Genomic DNA, 13,386 nt, shown 5'->3' with positions numbered 1-13,386 from the left:
GACACCACAACAACTGAGAAAAGTGGATAACTGTCAGTACGCATGTTGGTGACTCGAACATCAAACCTGTGCCAGCGTTCAGAATTAAACTTGATTCCAGACTGTCCATGCCAACACACATCGCAGATGTAAGTAGCTTGTCAGTGACGTATACGATAATCACCACATTAAAAAATAGGCTGAAAAGGCTACCGAAGCAGTCTTCTGTATTTATCACTAGTTTCTTCTAACTGAATTGCAGCCCATAAAGAATGCTTGGTCTAGACTGATCTTCAGAGAACAAAAACTCTACCACATAACGTCACTTATTATTTAATTATAAGAAACATAATCAAGGTTAAAACAGCTCAGATTTCTTCAACGATTCTTTAAATTATGATTTTTCGGCCCCCTTCTACCAAATATGAAACTCAGAAGTCCTTCTTAATCATACCTGTCTCCAGTCTAAAGCTACCTTAGGTGAACAGTCTTTACTGTTCTGTCCCAAAATCCCACTGACATAGAGAGTTCAAATACAATCGAAATCTCACCGTTTTTAGACGGGCATTTTTATCATAGTGTTTATTATTGTACAAATTTTTCTTTTAATTATATATAAGTCTTTGGGGTGACTTAATATTTATATTCCCTTCTCTTCACAGCTTAAGTTGATAGTAATATTCCAATTCTTAAATTGTTACGCGCATTTAAAAATTTCATGTAATTTCCGAAATATGAATTTCTAATGATTATCATCATCAAAAGTTGTCCCAGTCTCTTCTGAGTCAAGGGGTAGCTCTGTCAGATATTCTAGAAGTGAATGTTGCCTTGCACATGTATGAATGCCATCCACCAGAAGAGGAGCAGAACTCCGAAACACAATCGTACAAGGTCAAAAGGATCATTCACATTTTTTGTTCAAATAATGTCAAATTCGCTGGTTTGAATGAATTCTGTTGCTTATATTTGTGTTGATCCCGGCACTGGCTACCGAGCGTCCGGAGTGTCCTCCCAAACTTACATGCCACATAATCCAGTGCGACGTTACCACAGCTTAACTAAAAAAAGCAGCTAATTATAAAGAGGGTTTTGTGTTGTTTACAATCAGGCCGTACTTTCGCAGAACAGGCGGGGTATGGGAGTTTTGAAGGGCCAAAGCAGGATAAATTTTGACACCTAACACATGAACATCGCTCAAAGAAGAAATTTTTTTGATATTTGTTTGTTCAAAAAGCCAAACCGAGATAAAAGAGAGGGAAAAGCTCAAAACAAACCCTTTCTTCAAATCTGCTGATGAAGGAACTAGAGTTACGCAATAGATGGAACAGTGGCTGACACTGATAAGATATGGTTTCTTCTTTCGTTTTAAAATTATCAAATTACAACTGCTGATTCGGTCAGTTTTTCTATTGTAAAACATCAACAGAAAGCTCCAGCGCAGACATGTACTATCAATTTCAGTCGTTTGAACGCGGCAATCTGAAAAACTCTTACAAGCAGAGTAATTGAAAGAAACCATAGCTCGCCTCAGCGCACTGATTGGTTCACATATTTTTGTAAGATTTAAGGCATTCGAAGCGGCGACGGCAGATAAGTTACCCAGGTTCTTTTAAAAAGCGTTATGTTAAAGAATAATGTCGAGTTAGTCTGTCGTAATTTATATGAATTATAATTCGGATAAAAAGAAACTCTGCCATGACATCTTCATAATGCATGGCAAAGTAGATAATTTACAAAATCTTGATACGACATAAATTATGGGCTGTTATTTTTGACGTCATCGAAAGTATCTTTATCTCCACCACAGAAATTTAACTTTGCTTTACTAATTTTCAATGAACCTTAGGCCAAATTGTATTGTTTATTCTGTCTTTTCTGAGGTTGATAAAATCTACACATGCAAGTAGCAGTAACAATTTGAAAACCGAGAGGCATGGATTTCGATGAATTGGCTGGAATTATCAAATTGACAGAAGTGGCATCTGAAGCTGTTTACGATTTGAAATGGTTAATAAGGATTAATCGTCACTTGCGATCGCCATAAATTTATATGCTATCTTCCCTTTACATTTACCCCATCAATAGTTTTTAACCGTCTTGTTTTCTTTTGAACTGGGAAGATTTTGTTTGTTGAACAGGTCCATGCAATCAATATGGCACCAGAGCGAAGCGTGAACTCTGCTGCCTAAAATAATGTTTTCCTATATTATGAAAGCATACCATACTTTTTCAAGATACTATGAACGTTTCCTTTTACCTCAAATTCACATTAATGAATATTAAATTAGTTTGTCTTTTCTCTACCCTGGTGATACTGATACAAAACAAAACCCCTTAGTCAATTGGCTAACATTTAAAGTCGCCTGGTTTTCTGAGCAGTGGCACAATTTTTTAAGAGGGCGAATACTTTAATCACATGCATTGGTTGACGAAAACTCGACGGAATCACAACTTGAAAGAAATAGAGGACAAATTTTTAGATCGTCTTTTTTTAAAATCGTTCCTGCCTCGCTGGTCATATATTCCAACCGTTTAATGAAACGCGAAGTGACCAGGAGTAAGTCGAAACGCAATCGCTTAAGGAGCTAAGGGAGTCATTCGGAGTTAGTAAAGGTCGAACAGATGAACAGTAACGTAAATATTAGCATATGCGGTAAGAATAGCGGTTGCCCTACAGGTTTTTCAGTAGCGGTTGTCCTAATGCGGTCTTGGCAGTCTTTTAGTGGTTGTTCTCAAGCGATTTGGGGCGTTTTGAGGTAACTTACTTTGAAATTTCATCAGCGCCGCTATAGCGGTTGTCTTCCTCCTTAACTATTCATAAACGGTTTCCACTGGTTGTCTTGAAGCGTTCATCAGCGCTTCTATAGCGTTTGTCTCCAGGCATTTATCATCGCTGTTGAAGCGTTTGCATTCAACCGTACCTGAGCGGTTTATTAGTTTCGAGCGGTCTTACAGCGGCTGCACTTCTGAAGGCTTTTTTTTTTTTAACGGATTTCTTAAAACGGTAATGAGAGATGTTGTGACAATTATATTCAAGCATAAATCAGCGGTGTTGAAACGGATGTACTCAACCGTTTTTTAGTATCGTTTTTATAGTTGTGATGCAAGCGTTCATCAGCATTGTGGTTGTCTTACAGGATTCACGAGGCGTGTTCAAGTGTGGTGGAAGTCTCCAAGGGCTCACCAGCGGTGATGCAGCGCTTCAACTGTTCCTGAGTGGTTTATTAGCTGTCACCTGCTAGTGGTGTTACAGGAATGCGCCTGTGAGCTGTTTTGTAGAGGATGTCTTTAAATGCTAATCCCTGGAAGTTCTTTTCACTCATTATAGGGAGCTTTTGGATGGTTGTATTGCAATTGCTACGATACCGCTGATAAACGGTTCAAGAGTCTGTCCATGAGAGGACCGGGCAGGCGTGACACATGCCATCTCAGAGATTTCTTTCAATCTTTCACAATTTGTGAGGGTCACTAATTGATTCAAGAAGCCAGATTTAGTTCAAACTCTCGGCTTATCTCTGACTTATTGGAGTTCCCACATCAAATCCATAAATCAAGCTCGAAAAATGCACTTTTCAACAAATATTTCTCACACTAACAAAATGCGATGGATTTTAACCTTACTTTGTCTAATAGTTTTTTGAACCTTAAGAAAACGATCCCTTAAAGTTGGAATAATTTGATATATCAGAATATCATTACTGCCAATTTGGAGCAGTTAAATCACAGTACTGGGTAACCAACTATTCCAATAAAGAAATAGAAAATAGGTTTTAGTAATTGCAAATATCTCTAGTGGGGAACATTGTATGTTGTGCAGAACCATATTTCTGAAGTTGTCCTAGCAAAAGAAACTTGCCCTTGCCCAAATTGTACGCTTTTGTTAAGCCTTTATAGGCCATCGAAGTTGACCTATATAATACCTCTGCGAAAAAGACGAAAGTACCATATTTTCAACGGGTCACTATTCAAACTTAAGCATTACAAATTTGAAGAAATTTTTATTTTCGTTAAGAAAAAAAGGACCATTTGCTATCGCACAAAATTTAAAAGCGGTATTTCATCGTGTTGGGACGTACGAAGTTGCATAATTTTTCATTATTTTACGGAGATGGTGGGGAGCAACACCCATGTAGGCGTGTTTTAAACTTGTCGATTTATAGGAGAAAGCGAAGCGCGAGAGAACCTTTTGATAATTTTTGAAAAAGGTTCATCAAAAAGGTCCTTTAGGAATAATAAAATGAACTAACAGCTAGCTGTCGGCGTATTCTAGATATTTATGGTCAGTGGCTCTTAAGAGTGCTGGGTTGAGAGCTTGGAAAGCGTACATTGTGGCGCACATTAGCTCACATCGTTCGCTTGCCGAACAAGGGCAACTGTTTTGTTTTTGTTTTGTTTGTTTTTTTCTTAATGGGACAGCTTCCAAAATATGGTTCTCAACGACTTTTAATGGAAACTATTTGTACTTCTTAACTGAGTGTTATATTAGGGCCTGACGGGAAAATTTTGGCTTGAGGTCACGTACGACATCCTCGCGCCATAATCCTGATCAAGTGCCAGTTATTTTCCCGTCTGTCCCGCCCAAACTCGGTCAGTAAGCATTTTGTCATATGACCGCTATGTGTTCAAATTCCAAAAATCTTCTCTTAACCAAAATTGGACACGATAGACGGGTGCACTCAGGACAACAACAAAAGCTAGATTTAGCATTGTACCTCAAGGATTTGATGGGGGGGGGGGGGACTCTAATACCCCAGGGATAAGGCATGAGCCTGAACTACTCTGGATTCTTGAATGACTTAGTGACCCTCCTAACCTGTGAAAGTTTGACGGAGAAATCGGTGGGGTGGTACACGTCTGATGAATGCTTTAAGACATCTTCTTGAGCTGATAAACCTTGAACGCAACCGTTGTAACAGTGCTGATGAAAGTTTGTATACCGCTTAACTAGAAAAGTCTCAAAACAACAACTTTCAATTCATCTCACAACAAACGGTTTAAGAGTCTGTCCACGAGATGACCGGGCGAGCGTGACACATGCCATGTCACAGATTTCTTTCAATTTTTCACAGATTTAGTTCGAACTCTCGGCTTACCCTGAATTATTAGAGTTCCCACATCAAATCCCTAAATTTAGCTCTAAAAATGCACTTTCAACGAATCTCTCTCACACCAACAAAATGCGATGGATTTTAATCGCATTTTGTCTAATGGCTTTTTTAACCTTTAGAAAACGATCTCTTAAAGTTGGAATAATTTGATATATCAGTATATCATTTCTACCAATTTGGAGCAGTTAAATGTACTGGGTAACCAACTATTCGAAAAAAAAGAATAGAAAATAGGGTTTTTGCAATTGTAAATATCTCCAATGGGCAACATTGTATATTGTGCAGAACCATATTTCTGAAGTTATCCTAGTAAAAGAAACGTGCCCTAGCCCACATTGTACGCTTTTGTTAAACTCTCACGCTCAATGGAAAAGTTTTCAAGGCTGGGATGCCAGCTATACAGTGTCTTCATATTTTAGAAAGAGTCTTGTGTTTCTAGCACCCTTTCGCCCCTCCCCACCCACCCCTCCCCCCGCACTTTTCAGTTAAGTGTTTGTGGCATTGTTTAAGTCGTTTCCCCCTTTTGTGAATCACTTCATGTGACTTATAAGTGTAGCAATAATCTTTGCTGGCTCGGAGATCGCTGAAGTCGCACATGTCTATCTTTTCCTAGACGAAAAGCTTCGTTCACCTCTGATAAATGTACAAAAACTTGGCTTGCCGTGACATCCATCCTGTACGCTTGTTGCTTTAAAATCCAGTTATCCTATTTCCCTACCGAATCTTTCTTAAGATCTGATTTTTTGTCATAATAGCCCGAATTCTTTTCAACCTGGACGCTTTGGGGCTAAAATAGAGAATCAGAGGAACTCGACTACAAGAATAAAGCTTTAAGGTGAGGTAGAATTTGATCTGTAAATATATATGACAGACCCCTTTATAGGCCATCGACGGAAGTTGATCTTTATATTACCTCTGCGAGAAAAAGGACCATCTGCTATCACACAAAGTTTGAAAACGGTATTTCATCGCGTTGGGGGCGTACAAGGTTGCTGAAGTTGCATAATTTTTCATTATTTAAGGGGGGAGGCGAGGGCAACAGCCATGTAGGCGTATTTTGAACTTGTCGATTTATCGAAGAAAACAAAGCGCGATAGAACCTTTTGATAATTTTCGAAAAAGGTTCTACGAATTTTGTAACTGTCGGCGGTTTCTCGATATTTATGGTCAATGACTTTTAATTCTGGTCGGCTGAGAGTTTGGAAAGCGTACAATGTCGTGCACATTAGCTCACAGTGTACGCTTACCGAGCAAGGGAAAGCGTTTCTTTTAGCTGGGAGTTCCAAAATACGGTTCTCAATTAGTTTCAACAGATAAAAATTTGTACTTATTAACCGAGTAGTAAGGCCGCATTGGAAAATTTTGGCTTGAGGTCACGCGCGACATCCTCGCGCCATGACCGAGTGCCAAATACTTTCCGTCTGTCCCGCCCAAACTCAGTGAAAATGAATTTTATCATATGACTGCTATGTGTAAAAATTCCGCAAATTTTGTTTCCACCAGAATTAGATGCGATAGACGGGTGCACTCAGGACGACTACAAAAGCTAAATTTAGCATTTTACCTCAGAGATTTGATGGGGGGGGGGGGGGGAACTCTGATACGCCAGGGATAAGCCAGGAGCCTGAACCACTCGGGATTTTTTAATAACTAAGTGACCCTCCTGAACTGTGAAAGTTTGAGAGAAATCTGTGAGATGGCATGTGTCTGAGGAACGCTTTAAGACATCTTTTTGAATACAGCTGATAAACCTTGAACGCAACCGTTGTAACAGCGCTGATGAACGTTTGTCTGCACTGAGCAACAACACCGCTAATAAAAAATGGTAATTGAACTGAGGGGAGTGCAATTTGCGTTGAAAACCGGCTCAGTACTGCATCAATAAAATATTTGAATTGACCAAGTCCTGAGCCGGTTTTCAAATAAAAAGCGGAACTGGAAATGCTTTTACATCTTATTTTGTATGCAAAACAGAAATGTGTCACAAAATCTCAGTAAAGCGTAAAGTGATGCGATTTTGAGCAAAAAATGATGCGATTTGTGAATAAATCGCACCAATTAGAGCCAATTAGATTACAGGGACCAGAAGTGATTTCAAAATGGATGTTACAGTAATAAAAGCTGAAACATGTCCACTACAAGACCACTGATGAACAATTGGATACAACCTCTACAATACCGCTGAAACTAATGGCACAATGCGAAGTCTCTGACACTAACGGCCGAGCTCCTCGTGTAGAGCTTTTGCCTTAATTCTGATCAGGACAGTGAACCGACAGGGAAGTTTATTCCTGAATTACAATATGAAATACTGAGTTTAGTGTCGAGCCATTTTGCCAAAGCGTAAGTGTATGTTTGCGGTGCTGATAATATGGGGCGCATTGCCAACCGATCCTTGTGTGTCTTTGGTAAACCATATATACAAATGCACTAATCTGGAGCCTGTAGGGCGGACCGTATCTGTAATAGGCTTGGGTAGAATTCTACGAACGATAGACTCTAATTCTTTCTCTTTCTGTAGAAGAGGGTGATAATATGTTGTTGGTCTGCCTCTACCCGAGGGCCTTTCGAGAGGAACCCCCCGAAATTTACTTGAATCATTGATGGATGCTTAAGATAACAGTCCTAGATATTCATACTTGTCTATTACGACCACTCCTGAACCTTTATCTGGTTTCGTGATGACGATGTCGTCGCGTTGTTTTAATTCATCGATGGCAAGCAGAAGTGTCTTGGAAGGTTTCTGTACTTTGCGCTGGATGTAGTTCAGTGCTACGGATCGTAAGGTCGCAGACGCCAACTCTTTCAAATCATCGTTTCCGAGATGAGCTTCAAGGCTCCAGTAAGCCATCTCAAAGCTCGCTTTCACTTCAATCGATGAGACCCATTGGGGAGAGGCAAATTTCAAGCCTTGACACAAGACCGGTTTCTGGAAGAAAGAGAGATCGTAGGACGATATGTTCTGTATATGCTCATCAACATCCGTTTCTTTGTAGAGTAGCCTTGCAATCTTCTTTGTGTGAGTGCTCATGACCTCCTGATAGTGTTTGTTTCTAAGGTTGATCATTCTGCGTAAAATGGAGGTATAACGGAACAAGCTGCAGCTTCGGCGAATCTCGTCGTACATGGAATTGATCTCGTGCTTGAGAGATGCACTTTCTTTGATCTTTTCTTTGAGCTCTTCTGAGATAACATTCCTTCCGAAGGTCTCCGATGACTGCTTCCATTTAGAGCTACTGGTTTTATTTTTTTTAATGGCGGTTGTCTTTATGCGGTCCTGGGCAGTGTTTTAGGGGTTGCTTTCAAGCGATTTTGAGCGTTTTTGTGGCAAATGACGCTGAGCTTTCATTATCGGCGTTATAGGCCGGTTGTCTTCTTCCTTAGACTATTTATCAACTGTTTGCCAGTGATTGTCTTGTAGCGTTCATCAGCGCTTTTATAGCGCTTATCTTAAGGCCTTCATCATCACTGTTGAAGCCCTTGCATCCAACCTTACCTAAGCGGTTCATAAGCTGTTGCCTTCGAGCGGTCTTACAGCGGATACGCTTCTGAACGTTTTTTTTTTCTTTTAGAGGATTTCCTAAAATGTTGCTGTAACATTGTATTGAAACAGAACCCGTTCTTCAGTATCGTTTTTATGGTTAAAATACAAACGTTCATCAGTACTGTGATTGTCTTATAGGATTCACCAGGCACGTTGTAGTGGAGGTGTTTAAGCGTTCACCAGCGGTGATGCAGCACCGTGGTACCCATTCTGTACGCTTGTTGCTTTAAAGTCCAATTATCCTAAGCTTACTGAGGCACTGAGACTTTCTTGAGATCTGATAACGCTGGGTGTTCCCACAATGCGTTTATCTTCCTGTCACTGTCAAAGCTTGGGGAGCGTACTCGAATCAGATTTGATCTTACGGTACAACTTCAATGATTCACAAGTCAGCAAACATGTTCGCAATCGCCCTAAAGTCGCCATTAAAAGTTACATGAGGTTATTCATAAGCAAAGGCGACGAAAAAACAGAAACAACAGAAACAACGCCAGTAACATGAAGGCTGCAGTTCTAAAGTATGGGAGAAGGGGGGAGAGGAGAGGTGAAAGAGTGCTACGCCACGTTGAAGAAATTGCAATTCCGTTGCAGAAACTTAAGACTCTTTGCAAAATATGATCATGAAGAGGCACAGCACTGCTGGCATCAAATCTTTGAACACTTGAACTTTTCCTTTGAGTCTATTGGGTGTACAATGTGGGTAAGAGCAAGTTTTTTTTTTTTTCACTGCGACTGCCTCAAAATTAGGGTTCTCAACGAGTTCCAACATGGAAAATATGTGTTTGCTGACTGAGTGGGAGGGCCGCACGGGAGAACTTTGGCTTGAGGTTATGTGCGAGATTCGCGCGCTATGACGGCCGAGTGCCGAAAGAAAAGAAATAAAGAAAAGAAATAAAGAACTCACAGCGCCGCTGTGAGTGCTTTATTTCTTTGTATCTTCGCAAGCATTGATGCCAGCAAACACACTTAGTGGAAGATCCTGTAACTTGTTGTTGGACAGGTCCCTATTGTCAACAAGTCAACAGAACAAAGCGTATTCTTCAGTAGACATGTTCAAGTAACGGATAATTTGTTAGAAGAGAATATATTCCTTTATCTTGAAAGTGCCCTTAACCGCTTTAAATTCAGCTTACCCTTTTCATGTCCCTACAGTTCAAATCAATGAGTGATTGATTATCGGTAGCTGAGTGTACTTCTATGAATTTAACGATTCCATCAGCTGAAAGGGTAACACTGTGGAGTCCTAAGATGGACTTTTATGAGAATGGTAGGTGAATGACAGTCACTCTCATCTTGAAACATACGCTCAGCACGTCAGTTTCTTGATGTTATATTGCAGTGAGTATTTCATGTTATATTGCAGTGAGTGTCTCATGTTATATTGCAGTGAGTGTTTCAAGCTCCTTCCGAGCTGAGGTCTTAGAAAATATTCCAAAGAGTGCTTATCCATACCGCTCCGTAAAAAAAGCCGAATATTCTCCGAAAAGTACGTGGATGCATTCTGAAGACGACATCGGAAAGTAACTACACGCAAGTTAAATCAATTGAGAACTATTTTGACGAGATAACTGTTCTTTGCGCGCATTTTCTAGCCAGTCCACAGTTTTCATTCTGTATTTTTTTAATTGATCCTCCCGTGAAGAAACCATACCTCAAAGAAGCCACTGGGGCCGGCTTAGAAAATGCTTTTAACTGACAAAATGATTCTTGAATTAATAACGACTTAAAACAAGAGAAAAGACTTTGAATGTGTGGTATGTTCTTCTGAATTCTTTTATCGTACACGAGCAAACTTTCATAGTACTCAGAAGGTAAAATTTGTCTCACCCACTCCAGATTGCAAGGGTGATAAAAAATTCAGAGATATAACATCGTGGAATCGGCTATTCAGTGAAATATAACACTTAAGATAAGAATACATCATTAAATATTCATTAGGGGAGAAATAGTAGTAATTTTTGATGTAGCAGAAAAACTTGTAGCTAAAAATTCTATTGTCATACAACTGATTTGCGAGGCTTTAACAGAAATGCAGCAATGTATTCTTGGGTAACGAGATCCTCTTCCTCCCATGGTTTATTCAAACTCTAAAATGTTGTCATTTGAGGCCTGGATGCTCAGCGATGACAATTCTCCGTAAGGTCATCATTTCAGTCATCCATACGCGCCTCGTAACAGTTCTTATATTGCGCTCAAAACTTGGTAAATTTTGCCGATTTTAGAGAGAAATTAAGTCAAATTTTAAAAAATGAGTATTGAATAAGCGTAAAAGGCTTAAGGGTGTGAAAAAAAACCACAATAAAAACAAGTCCCCACATCAAGTTCTTGTTGCAAAAGGCTAAGTTTAGCTCGAAAAATGCACTTCCAACAAATCTCTCTCACTCACACTGACAGAATGCGATGGATTTTAATCCTGTTTTGTCTGATGCTTTTTTGAACCTTTAGAAAACGATCCCTTAAAGTTGGAATAATTTGAATAATTATTTCTGCCAATTTAGAGCAGTAAACATTAACTGGACTAACGCAAATATTCGAAAAAAATGTTAATCAAAAAGGTCCTTTAGGAAAAACAGAATAAACTACGAAATTTTGCAACTGTCGGCGGTTTCTCGATATCTATGGTCAGTGGCTCTTAAATCTGGTGGGCTAAGAGCTTAGAAAGCGTACAATGTGGTGCACATTAGCTCACATTGTACGCTTGCCGGGCAAGGACATTTTGGTTTTTTTAGTGGGCCAACTTCCAAAATACGGTTTTCAAAGAGTTCCAACAGAAAAAAATTTGTACTTTTTAACTGGGTGGTAGCGCCGGACGGAAAAATTTTGGCTTGAGGTCACGCGCGACATCCTCGCGCCATGAACGAGTGCCAAATATTTTCCCTTCTGTGCCGACCAAACTCAGTCAATAAGCATTTTATCATATGACCATTGCGTGTTCAAAATTCCGAAAGTTTTGTTTCAACCAAAATTGGACACGATAGACGGATACACTGAGGACAACTAAAAGAGCTAAATTTGGCATTTTACCCAGGGATTTGATAGAGGGACTCGAATTACCCAGGAATAATCCAGGAGCCTGAACTACCCGAGACTCTTGAATGACTTAGTAACCCTCCTAAACTGTGAAAGTTTGAGAGAAATCGGTGAGATGGCATGCGTCTGATGAACGTTTAGAGACATCTTAAATACAGCTGACAAACCTTGAACGCAACCGTTGTAACTGCGCTGATGAACGTTTGTCTGCAGCCGCTACAGCACCGCTAAGAAAAGCTGGAACACATCCACTACAAGACCACTGATGAACGATTGAATACACCCGCTACAATCCCGCGGAAGCTAGTGGCACAATGCAAATTCTCTGACACTAACGGGCTGCCAAACTCCTCGTGTAGAGCTTATTGTATTATTCTGATCAGGAAAGAGAGGCGACTCGGAATATCATTCCTAAATTACAACATGAAGCACTGAGTTTGCAAAAGAAATTGTCTTTTCCAAGGATGGTAGGTGAATGACAGTCACTCTCAACCTGAAGCACACGCTCAGGACTTCGGTTTCTTGGTGTTATATTGCAGTGAGTGTTTCAAGTTCCTGCCGGACTGACGTCTGAGAAAAGTTTTGATAGAGAGCTTACCCTTACCACCTCGTAAATAAAAGCTTAAAATATTCCGAAAAGTGTGGGTGAATGTCGTGGAAGACGTCATCGAAAAGTTACAATAGGTAGGTTACAATATTTGAGAAGGATTTAGACGAAATAACTATGTTACCTGTGTGCATTTTCTAGCCAGTCTATAGTTTGCATTCTGCAATTTTTTATTGACCTTACCTCAAAGAAGCCTCTGGGGTTTAGAAAATACTTGTCGGAAACTTAGAGATACAACAACGTAGAATCGGCTACTCAATAAAATTCTAGCCCTTAAAACGAAAAGAGGACCTCAACGTACGAAGAAGCACTAAGAGAGAAATCGTACACATTTCGTATGTAACAATGCTGCGCGATTTAGTGGATTTGTTACACTCATTCGTGAATCACGGACGACTTGAAAGTTAGTGTTTTAAGAAGGATCAAGATAACTAGTTCGCTGTTCCCAGACTTGTTATTTTCCACAGCTCACGAAAAATAACTGTTGCTCATGGATGAATCGGTGCCCACCACAGGGGATTTCGATTGGTGTCAAAAAGGAAATGATTTTATCATGTGGAGGTCTACAATAGACTTTTATAGGATTGTGGGTGGATGACAGTCACTCAGTCATCCTGCAACACACGCTCAAGACGTCAGTTGCTTGATGTAATATTACAGTGAGTGTTTAAAGCCCCGTCTCCTGCCTGAGGTGTGAGGACATTTTTGAAAGAGAATTTATCCTTACCACCTCGCAGACAAAAGCTGAAAAATATTTCGAAAAGTAACTGAATTCAAAACCATGGCACAGATAATTTTTCGTCTACTTGACTGGAATGAAAACATGTGAAATTTAAAATTGAAAGAAGTAATAAAAAGATTTGATCAGAAACGATTTCTTAAAAAGCAAGCAAATTTTAACGTGAAGAACCGACGTTTCGGTGTCATCATAACACCATTCTCAAGGCAAAGTGAATAAATAATGTGAAGATTTGATTTTTCTGGTCTCTACAAATTAGCATAATAACAAAGGATTACAAATTCTTCCAGTGAATACCTTGGCGCGAATCGAGTCTGTTTGTACGTTTAGGGATGGTTTAAGTTTTGTTATAAAAAGCATCTCCTTAATTAGGCAATCC

General features: G+C 39.7%; 1 protein-coding gene across 1 annotated transcript in view; it reads right to left on the bottom strand.

Moving 5' to 3' along the window:
• Positions 1 to 13,386, bottom strand: part of LOC111325904 (uncharacterized) — a 217,500-nt gene that overhangs the window by 145,260 nt on the left and 58,854 nt on the right. Inside the window, exon 10 of the mRNA XM_088758057.1 lies at positions 9,574 to 9,635. Within this exon, the coding sequence (XP_088614183.1) occupies positions 9,574 to 9,635 (62 nt within the window). The remainder of the gene's footprint in view (positions 1 to 9,573; positions 9,636 to 13,386) is intronic.

The sequence above is a fragment of the Stylophora pistillata genome, chromosome 1, assembly GCF_964205215.1.
Source record: "Stylophora pistillata chromosome 1, jaStyPist1.2, whole genome shotgun sequence".
Classification (NCBI taxonomy): Eukaryota; Metazoa; Cnidaria; class Anthozoa; order Scleractinia; family Pocilloporidae; genus Stylophora; species Stylophora pistillata.
The sequence above is the reverse complement of the archived record's forward strand: the minus strand, read 5'-3'. Positions and strand labels throughout refer to the sequence as shown.